The sequence below is a fragment of the Callospermophilus lateralis genome, chromosome 10 (assembly GCF_048772815.1).
Source record: "Callospermophilus lateralis isolate mCalLat2 chromosome 10, mCalLat2.hap1, whole genome shotgun sequence".
Taxonomy (NCBI): domain Eukaryota; kingdom Metazoa; phylum Chordata; class Mammalia; order Rodentia; family Sciuridae; genus Callospermophilus; species Callospermophilus lateralis.
The window spans coordinates 58,680,636-58,700,097 of record NC_135314.1 but is presented as its reverse complement, the minus strand read 5'-3'; the positions used below and the strand labels follow the sequence as shown (position 1 = coordinate 58,700,097).

The window sequence follows — 19,462 nt, the reverse complement described above, 5'->3', positions numbered from 1 at the left end:
TTGGGAAGGATAAGAAGCAACTGGAACTCTTATACCCTGTTAGAGGGAATGTAAATTGTCACAATCACTTAGAGAAACTCCTCAGCAGTAAGAGAAGTTACCTCAGAGAGAAAGAGAAAAAGAGGCCCAAGTTTCCCCGGCTGGTCCATTCCTCAACTGTTTGAGTTTTCCTAGTCAAGGCCCCAGACAGGTAGGTGAAGAGAACTTTGAGATGATTCCAGTCCCAGCTATGACCTGACTGCAACAGCATGAGAAACCCTGAATGAGAACCACCTAGTCAAAACCACCTAGTTTCTTGAGCAAAACTACTGTTTCTGTTTCAAGTCATTGTTTTAGGATTAAGTATTACACAGAATAGAAAGTCAGGGAAAAAAAAAAAAAAAAAAAATATATATATATATATATATATATATATATATATATATATATATATATATATATGAGTTGAGGGAAAAAAGTAACAGAATATAGTTAATTTATAAGTCCACTTTTAAGTTTTTAAGGAACCTAATTTACTAAGTTTAATTTACTAAGTTTGTAAAAATCCTTTAAAAAACTATTACCTAATATTAGACTCATAGATAGAATAAGAGATTTGTAAGTTGAACTTAAAAGCCTAAGGGAAAACTATGTCTTCAGTTTCTACTTCCATAAATTGAATCTTAATTGAAAAATAAAAAATAACCACCAATGAAAACTTCTTGAGTAGTTGCCTCAATTGATCCTTCTAGACAACTCAAAGAAATAACATAGGAAAAGAGCTGAGTGATTTATTGAGTGCTATTGAGCCCATGTGCCATGCCACAACATAGGTGCTTCACCTAAATCAACTCATCTGATCCTCACAACAACCCTGTGAGGTAGGTTTTATAATCCCACTTTAGAGATGAGGCTCAGAGAGTCTGTTACTTGCCAAGACTGCAGCTAGCAAAGGATGGAATATGGGCCTCACTCCTGTGGATGGCTTCCTTAGAGTGTCTCAATGTCCCCCAGGCCCTCTGTGTAGCTGCAGGGCTGGCACTTTGTGTCCACTCCTGCTTTGCCCCAGAGCTTTCCAGTGGGTGAGAGGAGGGGCATGCATGCAAGTGACCATCCTGTGATCGTGGAATAGAGCTGTGCTGGCCACAGAGAAAAGGGCAGCCTGGTGATCCTTAAAGTTCAGGAGTGTGGATGGGAGCCAAAGGGGCCTGACTCCTGGACTTAACTTGAGAGGAGATTTGGAGAGGAGATCTAGAGGCTGTGGAAAGAAAAAAGAGGAAGAATTTCAGCACTAAGGCTCCATATTGTGCCTAAAGTCATGGCTCTTTTCATTCTTTTTTTCCTCAATTCCCAATTTTAACTGTACCCAATGCCTGACATGGTAAAGCAGTTGTATGTTTGAATCCTTCCATTCTAGGATATTGGTGTGAATCAGTTTTGAACTTATCTAATCTAACCCTCTTGCTTTATAGGTGAAAGGACCAAGAGATCTGCTGTGATATCTCCAGTGAATAATCTATAGAACTCTCCTTCCTATCTAACCCTGCTGAATGAGTTAACAACCAAAACCTATATTGAAATATGGTAAACTTTGTAGGGCTCTTGTCTTTTATTTTGACGGAGAAGAATAGGTACAGTGAGGCCCTTAACACAGAAGTGGAAGAATACCCGGAGCTGCAGGGTTGCAGGGCCCCAGGATGCAAGCAAGAACTGCTGCTCTGTGACCTGACTGATACAGGAAACCGATGGTGGCAGAGGCAACACTACTAGAGACCCCGGTCCTGTCATGCCACTATCAAAAGCAAGGTTTCTGCCCCAGAAGTCTTTCCAGTGTTTCTGAGAAAAGTGCTGTTGACTCACACTGACAGCTACAAAGCACCTTACAGTCATTTCTGAAGGAGAAAGCCTGAACACAATGTGTTCAGGAGGAGATTTGTCTCCTCCTAAACAAATACAGGAGAATAGCCAGAGGCCCAGCCCGCACTGGGCTGTTCAGAAGCTGGGGAACTAGTCTGGGCTCTCTTTAGGCCTACACCTTTCAGTTGCTCAGGGGATTCTGCCAGCTGTCACCTTTCCTGGAAAGACAAACTGCAGGAAATAAGAAGGAGAATCAAGTATCTTTGACAGAGAGAAAGAATAAGAGAGGGCTAAACAAAATAAAAGACAGGAGCTCTACAAAGTTTACCATATTTCAATATAGGTTTTGGTTGTTAACTCATTCAGCTGGGTTAAATAGGAAGGAGAGTTCTATAGATTATGCACTGGAGATATCACATATGGAATTTTAAAGTATAGACACTTTATCTCACTGATCCTCACAGCAACCTGGTAAGGTAGACAGAGCAGATTAGGAAACTCCTCCTGATGGTACTTAACAGCAGGACTAGAGTCAGATCTTAGAATCACAGAATCATTGCGTGGCAGGGTTAGAAGTTATTTTACCAGTGATAATCTAAGGCATCCTTTTCCCAGAGCCTGAATCACCTTACAAAGTCTCTTCTGGCCCCTGCTTGAACTCTCCTAATGATGAGTAACTCACTATCATACAAAAAATTCATTATGGATATTAAGCCAAAATCTTTCTCCTTAGGACTTTTAGACTTTAATTCAAATTTCTGCCCTTAAGAACAACACCAAGTTGAGTAAATTCTAATTGCTGTTCTTTTTAAATTTTGAAGATATCATACTTTCCCTTTTCTTGCAGATTAAATATCTTTAACACTTTAAACTGTTGCTTATGTGCTTAGAATAGTGCTTGAAATATATGGTAGATTGTAAATGATGAGTTGGTTCTTTAGCCTTGGTACTACTTCTTGGTCCTGGGCTCCTTCCTTGAACCACAATTAACCTCCATATTATAATCTGTTTATAATGTGCTTATATAAATAATAGAGAAAGAAAATGGTATATAGTTTCTTAAAAAATATCTTTTTCTTTGTGATACTGGGGATTGAACCCAGGGCCTTGCTAGGCAAACACTCTGCCACTGAGCTACATCACCAGCTCTTTTGATTTTTTTATGTTGAAACAGGGTTTCACTAAGTTGCTGAGGCTGGCCTTGAACTGGTGATTCTCCTCCATCACTTCCTGAGTTATTAGGATTACAGGTGTCCACCACTGCACCCAGCTTACAATATGTTGTCTTTATCATCCAAACCAGAGTCTTCAGAACAACATGGAAACAATCAAAATTGGCCAGATTGCAGACAACATCCAATTTAGTCTGTGATAATGGATTCATTGTCTAACTTAACTGACCACCTCAGAGATGCAGCTCAACATGGCCCCTCATTCATTGAGCATTTCCATAAGACATAAAATGGAACACTTTAGACAGTGTCCACAGAATGCATAAGAAAAATCCTAGTGAAATCAGGGATAACTCAGAATCTGCCAGGAGGTTCCTGCATGAAAATATGATCCGCAGCACTTCTCCTGTTAAGAGAAGCAGCACCCTTTTCAGTTCACTTTTGGGCACCACCAGACTAAATAATTTCCTGTCAAAAGAATTCCAATGGAAGCTCTATTTTTAGTTGTTCCTAAGTTGAATTGGTGTAAGAGACAAGCCCTGATGTCTATGTGAGGCAGTTGTGTCATTCCTAACGGTACAGAATTCAGCCTCTTACGTAAGTGCTGTGGTGGAAGGAATAGCACAAAGCTTAAAATTTTGGCAATTAAAGGGCAAGGAAATAGATGGTAGCAAATTGTGACCAATCATGGGGAATATGCTTATTCATTAAAGTAATAACCCTATAAGGAGTCTGATGGCAAATCAATTAAGCCAAACATCCCAAAACACAATTTCAGAAAAAGATCTCAAGTTAAATTATCCTGCTATCACAGACTTAGCTGAAAGCCCATCTGAGAGTTGGCCAATTTGATCATGTTTCAATTTTTTCTAAAAACTATCTGATTTAAAAAGTAAACAATGTATTTTTCCCCTCTCTCTCTATTACTAAAACAAACATAAACCACCTACTCGCCTTATGTTGCAAATTCCAGTACTTAGAAAATGAGTTTCATGAGCTGTTTTCTCATCTTAAGTTTGAGAAATGTCTGAATTTGAAAAAGAGGTATTTCATAATAGTATTAAGGGTAGAGGATGTGGAGATTGAATAGTGACCCCCCTTTCATATAGAATGCAATAACATGGCAGGTGATGATTCATTACAAGTACAGAATAGAGGGAACTCTGGCCAAGAAGGAAACCCTGCCCAGGGTGAACAGTCACAAGTGAATAGAGAAATGGTAGTGAAATATAGCAGAGTCCTTGCTGAGACACGCAGATGTCTTGGGGCTTGCGTTCATTGCTCAGTGGACAGAATGATTCTCTTTACCTCCTCTGAAAAGCTTATCCTTTGATTTTTCACATTATTTGAAGAAGGCTCTTAGGGACAGCTGGTTCAACCATTCAAAGAAGAAAGCGAGGTTCGATGAGGTTGTATGGTTTGCAAAAAGTCACATTACTTAGCAGAGCCAGATATAGAAGCCCGGACTTTGAGTACCCAGTTCTGGTCTCTTTCTTTTTTACCATGCTGCTTCTTCCTGATGTTTGGAAAACATTCCTAAAAGTTGGTAATTTAGACACTTTTACTTTAATGGTTTTCTTTATTCAGAGAAAAGGGTATTGATTTTGGAAGACTTAGAATTTAAAATTAATAAAATGGAACCACAAGGTGGTTTGGGAGGAAGAATAGAGTAGAACAAGGCTGAAAGTAGACAAAAGGAAATGAAGGTAACAGGATATATATATATATATATATATATATATATATATATATATATATATATATACACATACATACATACAATAAAAGGGGAGATGACAGAGGACAAAAAGAGAGGGAGAAATTGAACTGAGGAGAAGAAAAGGGACATTTAAGAGCAAACTCTGTAATCCCAGAACCTTGGGAGGCTTAGGCAGAAGGATCACAAGTTTCAAGCCAGTTTCTTAGCAATTTGGCAAGGTCCTAAGCAAGTTAGCAAGACCCTGTCTCAAAAAAAAAAAAAAAAAATTAAAAGGGCTGGCACAAGGTCCTGGGTTCAATTCCCAGCACTACACAAACAAAACAAAACAAAACAAAAAAGGGCTGGAAATGTGGCTCTGTGGTTAAGCACGCCCTGGGTTCAATCCCTGGTACCAAAAAAAAAAAAAAAGCAGCAAACTGAGCAGAAGTCAGAAATCAAAGAGAGGCAAGAAGGAATAAAATAAATAGGGTCATGAAAAGAAGAGAAAACAGGGAAGAACAACATGAGAAAACAGGATAAGAGAGTGTGCAGGTGGGTAGGCACATTGGACAGAGTAGGACATAAAATGGAACACTTTAGACACGTAGGACAACTGGAAGGAATGGCTGAGAGTGAGGTGAATCCCAACACCAGAGGTGAGGAAGGCCTGTGAGAGGGGACAGTGCATTGAGGGAAGTCAACAATGTGACCATAGGTCCTAGAAAGATCCTTCGACTTACCCCAGAATCTGCTCAACTATGGTTTTGAGGGCACTGGTACCGCAGAAGATGATAAAGTCCCTCTGAAACCATGTATCTCTCCCTTACCATTCACCTCTCTTATCATTCATATAACTTTGTTTTCAAAATATACAAACATTCACTTGTTCACTTGTGCACCCTGGAGGCCTTCTGCATCGGGCTGTTTGCATAAGAGATTTGTCTGGTGCTTCCCAAAGAATGCTCGTATTCTTAGCACCCCCTTCACTTAGAAATGCCTTACAAATTGAGGATGGTGGGATTTTCCTCAGGAAAAGCCAGACCTCCACCATGGTCTGGTAGAGTCCCAGAGGAAAATGTCACAGTATTGTGAGAACAGCCAGGGGGAACATGAAAGCAATTTCCCAGAACTAGTGAGTATGTTCTTTCTTGTACATGCGTCCGTGAGAGAACTCTTCACCTCCCAGATTCAAACCCAGCCTACCTCCCCTTTGTGTGGGTTGCTGGGGAAAGCCAAGCTACCCTAAACCTGACCTATCAGAGTAACTTTTTAAAAAATATTTTTATTAGTTATTGATGGACCTTTATTTTATTTACTTATATATATGCAAAGCTGAGAATCAAACCCAGTGCCTCACACATGCTAGGCAAGTGCTCTACCACTATCATAGTAACTTTAATCAGAGCAGCACTCAGTCCTCTGCCCAAGGGGTCAACATGCCCTCCATTAAGGAAGAAAGCAATTTGGAGACATATTCTTCCCAGAACTATTAGCCTAGGAACACATGTCTCTTTCAAATAGTTGAGCAGATTCTGGGGTAAGTGTGATTTTAACAGAGATTTCTGCCTAGTCCAGCCTGAGTAACAACAAGTTTCCAGAACTAACTCCATTCCAGGACAACAATCAATAGGAAGTAAAATCATGCCAGCAATTTTTTCCTTTAAAATACATGCCACAAATAAATTTCCTATGGCCCCAGCACAACCTTACAAGAGAATTCAGCAACCTACCTGGCTGCTCAAAATGTCAACCAGCCTTTTTCCAAGATGCAATCATAGTTTACAAGGAATGAGTTTTAAAAATCCCTTCATGCCTTACATGCACCCAGAGTGAGTTGCTGTCTGCAACATGGGTTAATGCCACTTTCTATGAGTACTCTGAGAGATGACATTTCATAAGCTGGTGTTTTTGTCCTTAGAAGCTGAGTTAAGGCCAGCTGCTGGCAGGGATAGGTGGCAGCCACCTTCTGTGTACTTACGTGGGGTCCTGAGACGGTGACAGTGCCCATGTTAGTTCCGCCCTCACCTCATGTACTCCCCATCACTCCTATAATCCATAAACGATTCTGATCCTGACACCTCCTCAAAATCCTCCAGCACCAGACTGGTGGAGTCCTCACCCAGGATGCCGCTGTCAGGCCTGGACATCCTGGCCCGGGAAAGAGGTGCAGGTAGGTTGGTAGCAGCTGGAGGGGGAGAACAAGGAGACACATGCTGGACAGAGGTGGGCGTGGCCTGAACAGGGGACAAGGATGGCTCGCAGACTTCCTCATCATCCTTCTCGGACTCTGGCCCTCCATCTGGGGTAGAGGGACCTAGGACATGGTAGAGGCTGGGGAGGCGGATGTCAAAGCGCAGCCCAAATTTAGCAAAGAGCTTATCATTGAGAGTGTAGAGCTTCTCTGAAATGTCATAGCCCAGCAGGGCCGAGAAGAGGTGAGAGATGTACCGCTCCTTGGTTAGAAGAAGATGGAGGCTTTTCCGGGGCCAGGAAATGTAGCTACATTCAGTCTCAGCAGTCAAAGTGACCTGAGGGGGTTCAACAGAAGAAAGGGAAGGTTTAAACCAGAAAAGGTATCCATGTTAAGCACAAAGAAGCAATGGCTACTTGATAAATGGCTATACTTTCATTGCAGTATCCCTTGATGGTCTTGACTGGAGGAGGGCCAGGATTTGAATGACTTGTACTTGTGTGCAGTGAAATGAAGAGTGTCCTGCATCACGAGCCCTGGGGTCAGCCATTCATTCACTCACTCATCACCTTCTGGATTCTCAGTCAGAATATCCTGTTTCCTCAGCTCTCATAGTCTATGGCTCCATGATTGATACTTGTAATGGCTACAAAAGGTTCTGAGTTGAGAGAGATATATAGAGAAGTGGGGGATGAGGGGCTTCCTAATGCATTGAAGAGAGAGAAAAATGCTGAAGATTATTTGCTTTAAAGACAATGTAGGGGGCTGGGGTTGTGGCTCTTTCCCCCACCTCTGTTCCAGGTGCTCTGGCCTTCTTTCTGTACCTTGAATGCACTAGTCCCATCTTAGGACTTGGTACTGGCTCTTTCTTTTGTCTGGTATGCTCTTCCCCAGACACCCACAGAGCTCACAATGTCACCTCTCTCAGGTCTTTGCTCAAATTTTACCAGCTTAACAAGGACTTCTGTGACCACTCTATTTAAAACTACAACCATCTCTCCTTTACCCTACTCTAACATGTTACATAATTTCCTTACTCATTGTGTCTGTGGCTTATTTTTGTCTCTCTCACTAGAATGTAGAATACATAAGGACAGAGACCTTCATCTCTTCTGTTTACTAATGTATTCCAAATACCTTTAACTGTTTCTGGCAAATTATAAGTACTCAGTAAATATCACTGAAGTGAATGAATGAATCAAGTGAAGACCATGAGTCTTATATGTTGTAAAACAACCTAATGCACTTTTTCATGTCCTGTGTAAAATCCTTTCCCAAAGGTGCTTTGGAAATCTGCTTCTTGATTGCTTCTCACATATATAGGCATGTATATAATGAAGTTTGACAACTATCTAGCTTTTTCTTTAATACTCACCTCAGATGCTGGTTGAAGGGACTGAATAAGAATGTAAACAAAATTTAGGTTCAGTAAAACAGGATGCAAATTGGAGGAATGATGATGATTTCTGTGTGATGCCTCCTGTGCTGTTATTTTTAAAATTATTATGTTATCTATTTATGGGATACAGTGTGATGTTTTGATATATGTATATGTTGTGGAATAATCAAAATAGGCTAATTAGCATACCCATTGCTGCAAATGTTTATGGTGAGAACACTTAAAATCCTCTTTTAGTGTTTTGAAATATATATTAACTATAGTCAGTATACTGTGCAACAGAACACCATAATTTATTTATTTATTTATTTTTGTACAGGGGATTGGACCCAGGGGCACTTAACCACTGAGCAACATTCCCAGCCCTATTTTGTATTTTGTTTAGAAACTGAGTCTCATTGAGTTGCTTAGTGCCTCACTTTTTCTGAGGTTGGCTTTGAACTCCTGATCCTCCTGCCTCAGCTTCCTGAACCACTGTGCCTGGCAGAACACCATAATTTTTTCCTCTTATCTAACTGAAACTTTGTATCTGTTGACCAATGTCTCCCCTTTCTCTATTCATCCCCCTTCCCAGGCCTCTGGTAACAGCATTCTACTCTACCTCTTGCAAATTTGACTTTTTTAGATTCTCATGTAAGTGAGATCATACAGTGTTTATGTGTGTTTTTATGACTAACGAGAGTGTCACAGCAGTAAACAGGCAATGGTTCTGATGAAACTGAATTATTGAGATGTATGATGGACTGTTGATTGATTTGTGTTAAACATGAGGTGAATTATGATTTAGACTGTCACTTTGGACTACTCTCTCAGTCAACAAAGTCTAAATAATTGCAAAAGGTAAGGACAGAGTGAACTATAACTTGGGACAACATTTGACATTTGCAAAGAGGAAATGGGACTTTACACAGCCAATAGCAAATGTGTGTATCTCACTGCTCCCAAACGAGGCAGACACTAAAAATATAAACTGGAGGAATATGACCCTACTTACATTCCAGGCTGAGAGGCCATCTGGGGTTATAGCCCTTCCTTTCAAGCATAGCTTAGGGGAGGGCACCTGGCTACCCACCACCTGTTCCTCTGGGTCAGTGTCAGAGCCCTGGTCCAGCTGTCTCAGACTCCTGGACATTCTTCCAGCCTGAGGGAGTTCCCAAAGGAGATGGCTGGGATAGCTATTGAGGGCGGGAATGTGTTTGGGGGTAGGGGTGGAAATATAATTGGAGGGGGTCTGTGGTTGGTAGCCCTGTCAGTGGGATCAAGACTACTTCTCAAGCTCCATCATCACAGAGACAAGTGTCCGGGTGGGGCCGGAAACCAGCCAAGCCAAATGGTACTGCCTGGCATGTGTCTGTTCTGGGGTTGGCTCATATGCTGGCTTGGAGGACTCCCTGATAGAAGTGGTAGGAAACACACAGAACCCAGTATCTGCAAACTATCTGGATAAGGAATCCCTAAGGATGGTGAGTGTAGGTGTTTAAACTTCACTCTTCCGGTGGTCCTTCCATTTTTAAAAAAGAACATAAATAGTAGATTCAGGCAACTTGGCTTTGCCACTTTTTAGCTGAATTTCATGATGTTTTGGTACCTTAGTTTCCTCATCTGTTAAATGGGGTAATAATAATATATAACCCCAAGAGTTGTATGAGTCAATGGGGTAATATAGTATGAAGTGCCTGTACATACTAGCCATTCAGTAAGCAAGAACTACAAAGTAACCACCATCTGAAGCATTGGCAGAGAAGAGAGTAGAAGCTGAGCAGCTAGGTTCCCCACTTACATTCGTATGCAAGTGAATGTCCCATAGAATCCTCTGAGATACCAACAGCCCACTGGCAAGCCACTTATCAAACCTTCAGTGAACACCTACTATGCTCTAGGGACTGTGCTTTAGAGTTTGGAGATAGAGAAAGAAGCCCAGATTTTTACTTCAAAGAGATCATTATGTAAAAGACAGAAAGGAACCCAGTTGGTTAGAAGAGAGAGCAACTGTGCACCAGTTAGCATTCACAAAAGGAAGAAAACAGGTGGGCAGGCAGGAACGGTGCACTGTGGGGTGGAAGTCTGAGAGGCTGATCTGAGCAGGCTCACAGAGGATTTGAAATGCCCTCCAAAGGCTCATCTATTGAGGACTTGGTCCTCAATGCAGCAAGTTTCAGAGGAGGACTTTTGGGAGGTGATTGGATTAGGAGAACTCTGATATTATCAATCAATTAGTCCACTGAAAGAGTCATGATTTGGGTGCATTACTGGGAAATGATGGAAACTGTAGGAGAGACCTAGTTGAGGGGAATGGATCCTTGGGGGAGGCCCTTGGGGACTGTATCTTCTCCACCTCTCTGCCCACTTCCCATATATCATGAGTGGAATAGCTTTCTTCTGTCACATCCCTCTGTCACAATGTTCTGCCTTACTCAGGCCCAAAGCAATGGAGCCAGTTGACAATGGTCTGAAAACATGAGCCAAAATAAGTCTTTACTCCTTTAAGTTGTTTTTTTTTTTTTAGATATTTGTTACAGTGACAAAATGCTAACTAACACAGGAAGTGAGATGTCATGGCCTCTCATCTAGAAGGGGAAATGTATTTCAGATAGAAGGGAAAGGAGAGACCAAGGCAAGGAGTTGCCTAACCATGTGGTGTGTTGAGAGAAGCAGCTGCACTTCAACATGGCTATGTGTATAAAATGTATAAGGAAAAGAGGGCTGGACCAGAGGGCACTAAAAATTTAAAGTTAACCTCTGAGGAGTGTGGAGTTTTATCTTGTGGGCACTAGAGTCTTCTGGAAGAGTTTTAGGCAAAGAAGTGATATTATAGCGACCTTTCAGGGACCAGGATCTCCCATCTATTCCCAAGTCAGACACTCAGGGGCTGTTTCCACAGAGGAGGAGGTGGTGATGCTCTCACCCTAGCAACATATTAGCAGTGATCCAAAGGCAGATTTGGGAGGAGAGAGGGGTGTGGACATTGCCAGATTACAGAAGAACAGGTGAGGCAGTGCTGCTATGGGGCTCCCTATTACCTGGAAGACTCCCTCCTCAGAGGGTCGCAGGGATTCCCACTCTGGAGAGTCCATGAACTGGTATGGAAAGACGTAGTGAAGAAACTGCCCATCCTGGCTCACACGAACCCTGACAAAGGGAGAGAAGAGAGTGCTTGGGAAAGGGAAATAGTTGTTGAAACCCCCTTTGCTGTCGTTGTGTGTTGCCAATTAACACAAATCTCCCACAAATCACCTTGCCCAAAATATAGTAAAACCCAAAGCAGGAGAGACCTGATTAATGTGTAGAAGCTGTTTAGAAATCTCCGGGAGACTTCCTGAGCCCTCCTGCTTACCCATGGTTCTCAATTCCAGGCTTCAGAGTAGAAGCCACAGGGGAGCTTTAAAAAACACCTGGACTTAGACCCTATTCCAGAGCAATTAACAAGAATCTTTGTAGGTGGGATCTAGAAATTATTAGTTTAAAAATCTCCCTAGTACAATATTGACCAAATTATATTTTTCTATTGGGTACATATATGAAATATGTAACAGCAAATCCCACTGTTATGTATAATTATAATGCACCAATAAAAATATGGAAAAAAAAACTTCCCCGTGATTCTATTGTGTAGTTAGGATAGAAACTACTGTTCTAGAGCTCTGCTGTCCACTAGCCACATGTGACTATTTAAGTTTACAGTTATAGTCACTAAAATTAATAAAATTAGGGCTGAGGATGTAATTCAGTGATAGAGTGCTTGCCTAGCATGTGTAAGGCCTTGGGTTAAATCTCTAGCACTGCAAATATAAACAAACAAACTAACTAACTAAAAATCCAGTTATTCAGTTACACTAATCACATTTCAGTTGCTCCATAGCCACATGTGGCCTGTGGTTACCATATTGTACAACAGGGATATAGAATGTTTCTCTCATCACAGAAAGTTTTCTGGTCAGCGCTGCTCTAGAGGTTCAGCCTGGGGTAACTTCTCCTTTTTCCTTCCCAGTAGACTATATGAGGAGCCATGCTTTATACATCACATGCTTGCATTATAACCACTTTTCAGACTTTGAAGGAAGTGGTAAGTCCACTAGATACTTCACAAGTGTTCTCTTATTTAATCATCACAATAACTCAAGATAGATTATTCCTTTGTGTTTTATGGTTAAGGAAACTCATACTCAGGCTTAGTGGTTTACTCCTCAGCTATCAAGCTAACAAGAACTGACATTCTGTATTTTTACCATGACACCATTTTCCCAGAGCTTTTGGCAGGTGATGGTGGACACTCTTAGCATTGCCTCATCTCTGTCCTCACTAGCCATAATGTGGCAGTAACAGTTTCTGTCTTTGGACAAAAGATCCCATGCACCCTGCTCAATGGATGATCCTGGGGTATAAACTTAACCTGAGTTAAACTCCTTCCATGAGAATTTGAAACTGGAATTAAGTAAATGTGACTCATGTCTTGGATGGGGAAAACTATCACATTCACAACTTAAGTTTCCCTGTTAAGAAACCAAAACCTTACTTTTTAAAATCATGTAGCTCAGACTTTGAAAAAGCATGTATTCCAATTAGCCACAGAGAAGAAAAATATAAAATCAAACAAAAGGCCCAATAGAATAAGTTCTTGTTTCTATTCCTAGCAGAGACTCAGGTGCATGCCTTTCCTTGTTTGGTGAGAAATTCTTGTACTTCTTAAAAGACCTTTTCCCCCTTCAGCTAGCTGGAGTTGGTTTCTATGGTTACAACTAATTAACATGTTTTAATTTTATGAATAATCTTATTCTACTTTACCAACATGTTAAACAACTTCTCTTGACTTGCCCATAAGCACAGGTTTATCTTCACAGCTCAGGATTAGAAACACCACTAATGCTGCTTGCTGTCCATGTATCCTTGTGGCCATGCAGAGAATGGGGACTGCATTTTGGGAGGATTTGTTAGAACAGTGGCCTATCTCTGACTATGCTTGGGGAAAGTAAGCATATTTCAGCTGTGATATGACATCTGGAAAAAGATTAAGTCTCTTCTAAGTGATTTGTACTAAGTGAGAAGATATGTCTGTTAGGAAGAAGAAGGAGGAGGAGGAGGAGGAGGAGGAGGAAGAGGAAGAGGAAGAGGAGTAAGAGGAGTAAGAGGAGGAGGAGGAAGAGGAGGAGGAGGAGGAGGAGGAGGAGGAGGAGAGGATCTCCAAGGCACACATGTCCATTTAGAGGGAGATATTCCTCCATTATTTCTGGATCTTTACTGTTTAAACAAATATTCCTGGAGGTCAGGGATACAGAGATATACAATCTGGCTCTTGCCTTTGAGGGTTGCACAGTTTAGTGGAAGTCATAGACACATAAATAACTAGTTGCAATTCTATGTGATAAGCACTATTGTGGAATAGGAGCACTGAGAAGGGAGAGAGTTTTTTTGTGGGGAGGGAGTGGAAGATTTCTCAAAGATGATGACATTTCTTTCTCATATGTGGTAGCTAGAGAGAGAGTAAAAGGGGGGACTGATAAAAAGAAGGATCTCACAAAAATAGAAGGGAAATCAATAGAGGAAGGGGATTGAGAAGGAGTTAGGAAGAGAGGGCATGGGAAGCACTGGGGAATGAAGTCCACCAAATTATGCTATGTCCATGTATAAAATATAATATAATGAATCCCATGCTTATAAATAATTGTAGTGCAGTAACTTAAAAATATCATCATCATCATCATCGAATGGGGAACAGTAGATTAGAGCAACAGAATCTTGGGGAAAGAAGAGGGGAGGGACAGGAATAATATGGGAGAATGGAATTGATCAGATTGTTTTATGCATGTATGAATGGCATAATGAATCCCACTATTGTATATAATTATAATGCATCAATTTAAGAAAAAAATTCTACTAAGGTTAAATTCCCTGTAATCTAGCTGACCAATTTATTCAGCAACAAGACTGGATATGTAAATTTGGGAGGCATTGGCATCCAGGTATCATTTGAAGCTATGGGACCAGCCAAGTTTCCAACGAGGTAAAGAGGGAGCTGATGGGAGGATTTGGGTCTGACTTTGGTACCACTTTACCTCTGAGAGGTTTTAAGAGGCAGAGAGGGCATAAAGGTAGGGGGAAGTCAGAGGGAAGCTTACTGTCCTCTTTGTTCACATCATTAGAGATACCTGGAATAACATTAACCTGATATAATACTGGTCATTTTCTTATTGGAATATTAAATGGTTTGAACAACTTCCTCCTTTGTACTTTCCTCTCTTGCTTGAATTGTTCATATGAGTGTATATGATTCAAACAAAAACAAAAGCAAGAAGAAGAGGAGGAGGAGGAGGAGGAGGAGGGAGGCTTGGGCTGAGTTTAAAAGATAAATAGGATACTAATAAGTAGATAAGGATGGGGAGAGACAGAGATCTGGGAAATCCAGTCTAGCAGTGTGTTCTCCAATATCTGCTTTTCTCTTCCTCCATAGTGCTAGAGTTTTAACTGGATACATGGCTGTACCACTAAAGACTACACCTCCATACATCCTTTCTCACTAGGTATAGCCAAGGGGCTAACTTCTGGTCTGATATAAGCACTCCTGAGTCTTGCTTTTAATGATACACACACACACACACACACACACACACACACACACACGCAATTAATAAGCTATTGCCTCTTACCTGACCACCTAAAGGAGGAAGACCGAGGGAATGTAGGTCTGAAATCAAGCTAATGATGGAGTCAGCCCATAACTTCCGAAAGGCAGAAACCCATTCCTACAAGACCAGGAAATATATAGAGAGACTGCCTGGCAGAGCCTCCCTGAGTAATGAAAGAAAACAAGAGAAAAAGTGTCCTGTTCTCCTACCTCAGGGTCTTTACATATGCTGTCCCCAGTTAGACCTCTTTTCCTCCAATCTCAGCTTGAACACCCCCTATTACAGGAAGGGGTCTTGTCTGACCTCCCCAGAAAAGTGAAATCCAGTAGTTTTAGTTACATGCTCTCATTGCACTCTGCATTTCTCCAAAGAAATGCTATATCCATTGTTACCCACTCTGGCACACATTGACTATCAGCTGTCTTGATAGACTGTAAACTCCATAATACAAAGGCAATGTTTTTCACATTTAGCACTAGAGACCTAGTCCCTATTACTTTTAATACATATTTGTGGAAAAGAGGAAGGAAGGATGGAAGGAAGGAACAAAATCAGGAGGGAAAGAAAGAAAAAAGGAACAATGAACAAACCAGTAAACTCATTTGTGTTCCAAAAAAGGTGATCAAAATCTTAAAAAAAGAAAGAAAGAAAGAAAGCTTCTCTAAGAAAGGAAGATACCAGGAGAGAACACAGCTGCTGTGGCATCCCTCATCTCCTAAGATTCCCCAGGAAAGCCACCAAAGAGTGACAAGATCTCAGAGAGTGAGTAATATCAAATGAGTCTGGCAAGGCTCACTGGAGCCATTTAAACAGGTATACTGTGTCCTTTATTGTTGGTCTCTTCTTACTCTTTGATCTCCTGGATGACACATCAGTCATTTCCATCTATGTGAATAGCTTAGATAGGTAGTTAACCTGTTCATGGATCTAAACATGTAGGAGTTTGTGCTTTGAATTTTATATAAGAGAAACTCTCCAACAGTAAGTATGGCTTAACAGGGTGATAGGTTTTGAGGAAGTCACTTTGTTCTCTAAATCTTGAAAGGGACTAACTGCCCTTAATAAAATAATACAAAAAGACTTCTGAGATTTGAGCAAAGGGCTCCATGTCTGCATGTAAGACAGGGAAGTCTACACAAGAGGCCCCCACTTCCTGGCACAGAGTTCTTTTCTGCTACCTTCAAGTGTTTGGTTCCACACTATAAACAGCCCAGGGTACAGTGATTCTTCCTTAAAACTAGAGCTCACTCACAGACAAGAAGCTTCCCCCTTGTTCAGCTTAGCCAAATTGGGAGAGGATGACTTTGAAAGATAACCAAACAAGAGTAACAACAATAACATCCTTAATCCAAACTGTGAAAAGAAAAAAAACAAATTGTCTGATTTCTAATTTAGGCTGTTGATATTAAGTATTCTAGGAAAAGCTACACAAGGACAAGCCCTTCTCTCCCCTTCACAGAGACATGGTTTCATATAAGTTCATAGGAAATCTGTCATATATAAGATACCTGAACCATTCCATAACAGTAATGTGCTTCCAGCAAGAGCACTGTACGTGGGGGTGGGTTGACTTCTACTGGTCTCAATTCCCTCCACTGAACAGAGGAGCCACAAAAAGAGCATCATGGATCTCATGAATGAGTAAGTTCCCTGAACTGGTTTTATCTTAAGCATGAAACTATAAGTAGTAAATATTTTGGCAGTAGTCCTGATGTGTATTTGTTCATTTAAAAAACTACATTTGCTTACACTTTCAATTCACTCATAAATGAAATAAAATGTCACAAAATCTCTCCCCTTATAATTCACTCAATTCAGGACCTCTGAGACCAAAACCTATATACATAACACCTTGGATTCTGCAAATTAATACATAAAGTTTATTATTACTATAATAGTAGTAGTCATGCTATCATCATCAAGATTTTTTCCCCACTGTGTTGTTGGAAAAAACTGTGTTATTACTTTGTTTCTTTTTTTAAATTTTGTTTCTTTCTTTCTTAGATTCAGAGCCTTCTGATTATCTGTCTCCTTAACTTTTCTACCACATTATTGGTGTGAGAAGTGTGCAAGCACCACTAGTGCAATATTTCAAGAAGTCCACAATTGCCTACAAAGTGTGAAGCACAGAGTCCCATGGTATTTTCTCATTAGATATTAATTAGAGAAAAAAATTAAAATATCAATGGCCCAGTTTCACAGCAGGTTGATTGGGTACACACCAATCCTGACTGAGAACATTGCTGCCAATGTCCATTGTCAGTCTTCTTCAAAGGAGCAGATGTCTCCACCAAATCCCTGATGACACATACGTGGGCATCACTAATATTTTGTCAGCCTAAGGTGCTCAGATTTACAGTACTTGACTTCTTGGTCTGCAAGAATCTCAGTTGAACAACAGGATATTGAAGAGTGGACAAAGGGTATTCTTGCTCCTTACCTGGCTGTACACAGACTAGTTAGAGTTGGTATAGAATATTCCAAACACAAGTGGGGCTGTTCCCTTGATGCTCTGGCAGAGAATAGGGGTTACAGGAACCCCCTCCATTTCTGGCCTTGTTCCCTATGCCTAGTTAATGCTTAGCAAATATCGAATGTATACAGAAGGAAAAATTAATCTTTCTTTCCAACCAAGAAGATGCCTCATGATCTAGTTTCCTCTTGGAACATGTTTTAAAAAAAGGAAGCAAACTCACTCCTAGAAAAATCTATTTTGGTTTATTTTACTTGCCACATCCTTCCCTCAATGAAAGGGAACATGAAATGGAAAGGGACACTAGGGAAATGAGAAGTGTGGGCTGGGGAAAGAAGTTCTGGGCAATGACAATGACAGAATAGCTTACCGGCCAGAGAGCAACAGGGACAGGCGGTTGATGGGTGTCTCACCCTCTACAGCATAGGTCTGGTCTGTGGCCAGAGTGAAGACCTGCTCTTGGCAGCAGTGAACAATCTCCTTGTAGGTCTGCAGGGGCACCTGCAGGGGCAGGCACAGCGTCTTGTAGAGGAGGTCAAACTCCTCAGGCAGGGTGTTTATGCGCAGGCGGTACACCAGGTGTGCCAGCTGGAGCAGGCAGGCCACTGCCAGTAGGATGTTCCAAAGGACAATGTCTAGCCCACAGGCATCAAGCCAGCCCCACAGCACACAACACAGGTAACCAGTACCCAGGAAGCCAAAAAGGTAGAAGCATCCATATACCCCACTGCCTCCCATGAATCCCAGGAGCAAGAAGCAGTTGGCTAGGTGGTAGATAGCCCCTTCCGGATCCTGTTTCCAGCTAATGCACACTGGCCCTCGCCAGAGGAGCTGTCCCACCGTGCTGCTGTTGGCGCTCATCTTTGAGGTGTCACAAAGACTTGCTGGACTCTGATATTGTCCCACACAGGAAACTCAGGAAATGAATTAATCTGTCCTCCCAGGTATCTTTTCACCCCCAGCTTCTCACCACCTACTCTACCTTTGCTGGGAGGAACGCTTCCAGTGGCGCAGAGAATGAATGCCAGAACATAGTATACTTCATGGAGAATTTTAGAACTTTCTTTTCTCTTTCTTTTTCTCCCTCAGCAAGGCTCTGGCTCTTTCTGTAGAGCTCTGGCAAGCTTCCTTGGCTTCAAGTTTCTGAGGACAGTCTTCATATTTGGTTCTTAGCCCAAAGCCTAAGTTGTCCCAAGAGAAAGGACCATGAGACTGAAAACTTCAGTGAGGGATGAAGTGGCCACATCCTGCTCTCTGCTGTTCCCAAGCAGAATGAGGAGAGCCCAGCATGGGAGGCACACTTGTGTTCCATTTGGAATGTGTTGTCTCTTGGCACCGGAAGAAAGGGTGACCCCGGAGGGATACCATGTTTGGAATTGGAATCTAAGAGGTACTGGCAGTGAGAAAAAACAGGCCAGGCATTCAGGCAGGCTGGCAGAGCACTTAGCATACCTCTCAAAGGACAAGATAAGACCTGGGACAAGACAGGCAGGCAAGGAGGAATGAAGGAAAAGTGAGCATGGAATTTACCTCAAAGCCAAGCAGAACACTGTCCCTAGCTCCCTGTGGAGAGGGATAAAAAAAAATCAGTGGTGAGGCTGGGGTTGTAGCTTAGCGGTAGAGGTGGAGGACATATCAAAGGAGAAAAGGGTGGGTGTATTATCTGAAAAAGTCCTAGCAGTGAAAGCTGGAAAACCCCTTGAAAGTTTTTATTAAGTCACACTTAGATATGATTAGATGTTTGACATGCATTCAGCAAAAATAGCTCTGTAAAGCAACTTTTTCAATTCTAAGTTGACTCTCTCATGTCTGTATCTGGATCTAGTAATAGTTAAAAAATGGTAATAAATTGCCCAGATCACCATTCCACTCACCCCAGCATTTTCAAATTATAAATATATACCTATTTGCCTATTTACTGACCACAGAGCAGCAGGGTCAGGTGGTTAATGGGTGTTTACCAATTAAACACCCATTAAGTGCCAAACCTACATTAGACATTTTATATATTTATTATTCAGTCACAAAACAATCTTCCTTCTATATCTGAAAAAAAAAATGAGGCTCAGGGA

General features: G+C 41.4%; 1 protein-coding gene across 2 annotated transcripts; it reads right to left on the bottom strand.

Moving 5' to 3' along the window:
• Nucleotides 1-753: 753 nt before the first annotated feature.
• On the bottom strand, nt 754-18,690 carry Popdc2 (popeye domain cAMP effector 2). 2 transcript variants are annotated; one of them, XM_076867963.2, is made up of 4 exons: nt 17,761-18,690; nt 11,318-11,426; nt 6,827-7,235; nt 754-1,237 (listed from the first exon to the last, which is right to left on the bottom strand). In XM_076867963.2, exons 1-4 carry the CDS (start codon nt 18,249-18,251, stop codon nt 1,152-1,154), a joined length of 1,095 nt encoding a protein of 364 aa, XP_076724078.2. In that variant the 5' UTR covers nt 18,252-18,690; the 3' UTR covers nt 754-1,151. The 2 variants fall into 2 exon arrangements, with proteins under 2 accessions (XP_076724078.2, XP_076724077.2); XM_076867962.2 differs by having other exon boundaries at nt 1,149-1,237; nt 6,686-7,235.
• Between the last annotated feature and the right edge of the window lie 772 nt (nt 18,691-19,462).

Excerpts from the sequence above, each read along its gene's own strand:
- Popdc2 (XM_076867962.2), bottom strand. The coding sequence starts at position 18,251 with ATGAGCGCCAACAGCAGCACGGTGGGACAGCTCCTCTGGCGAGGGCCA. Across the intron at positions 11,427-17,760 it reads TCCCTGTTGCTCTCTGGCCG|GGTTCGTGTGAGCCAGGATG; the intron begins GTAAGCTATTCT and ends TCCCTTTGTCAG. Across the intron at positions 7,236-11,317 it reads CTGAGGAGGGAGTCTTCCAG|GTCACTTTGACTGCTGAGAC; the intron begins GTAATAGGGAGC and ends GAACCCCCTCAG.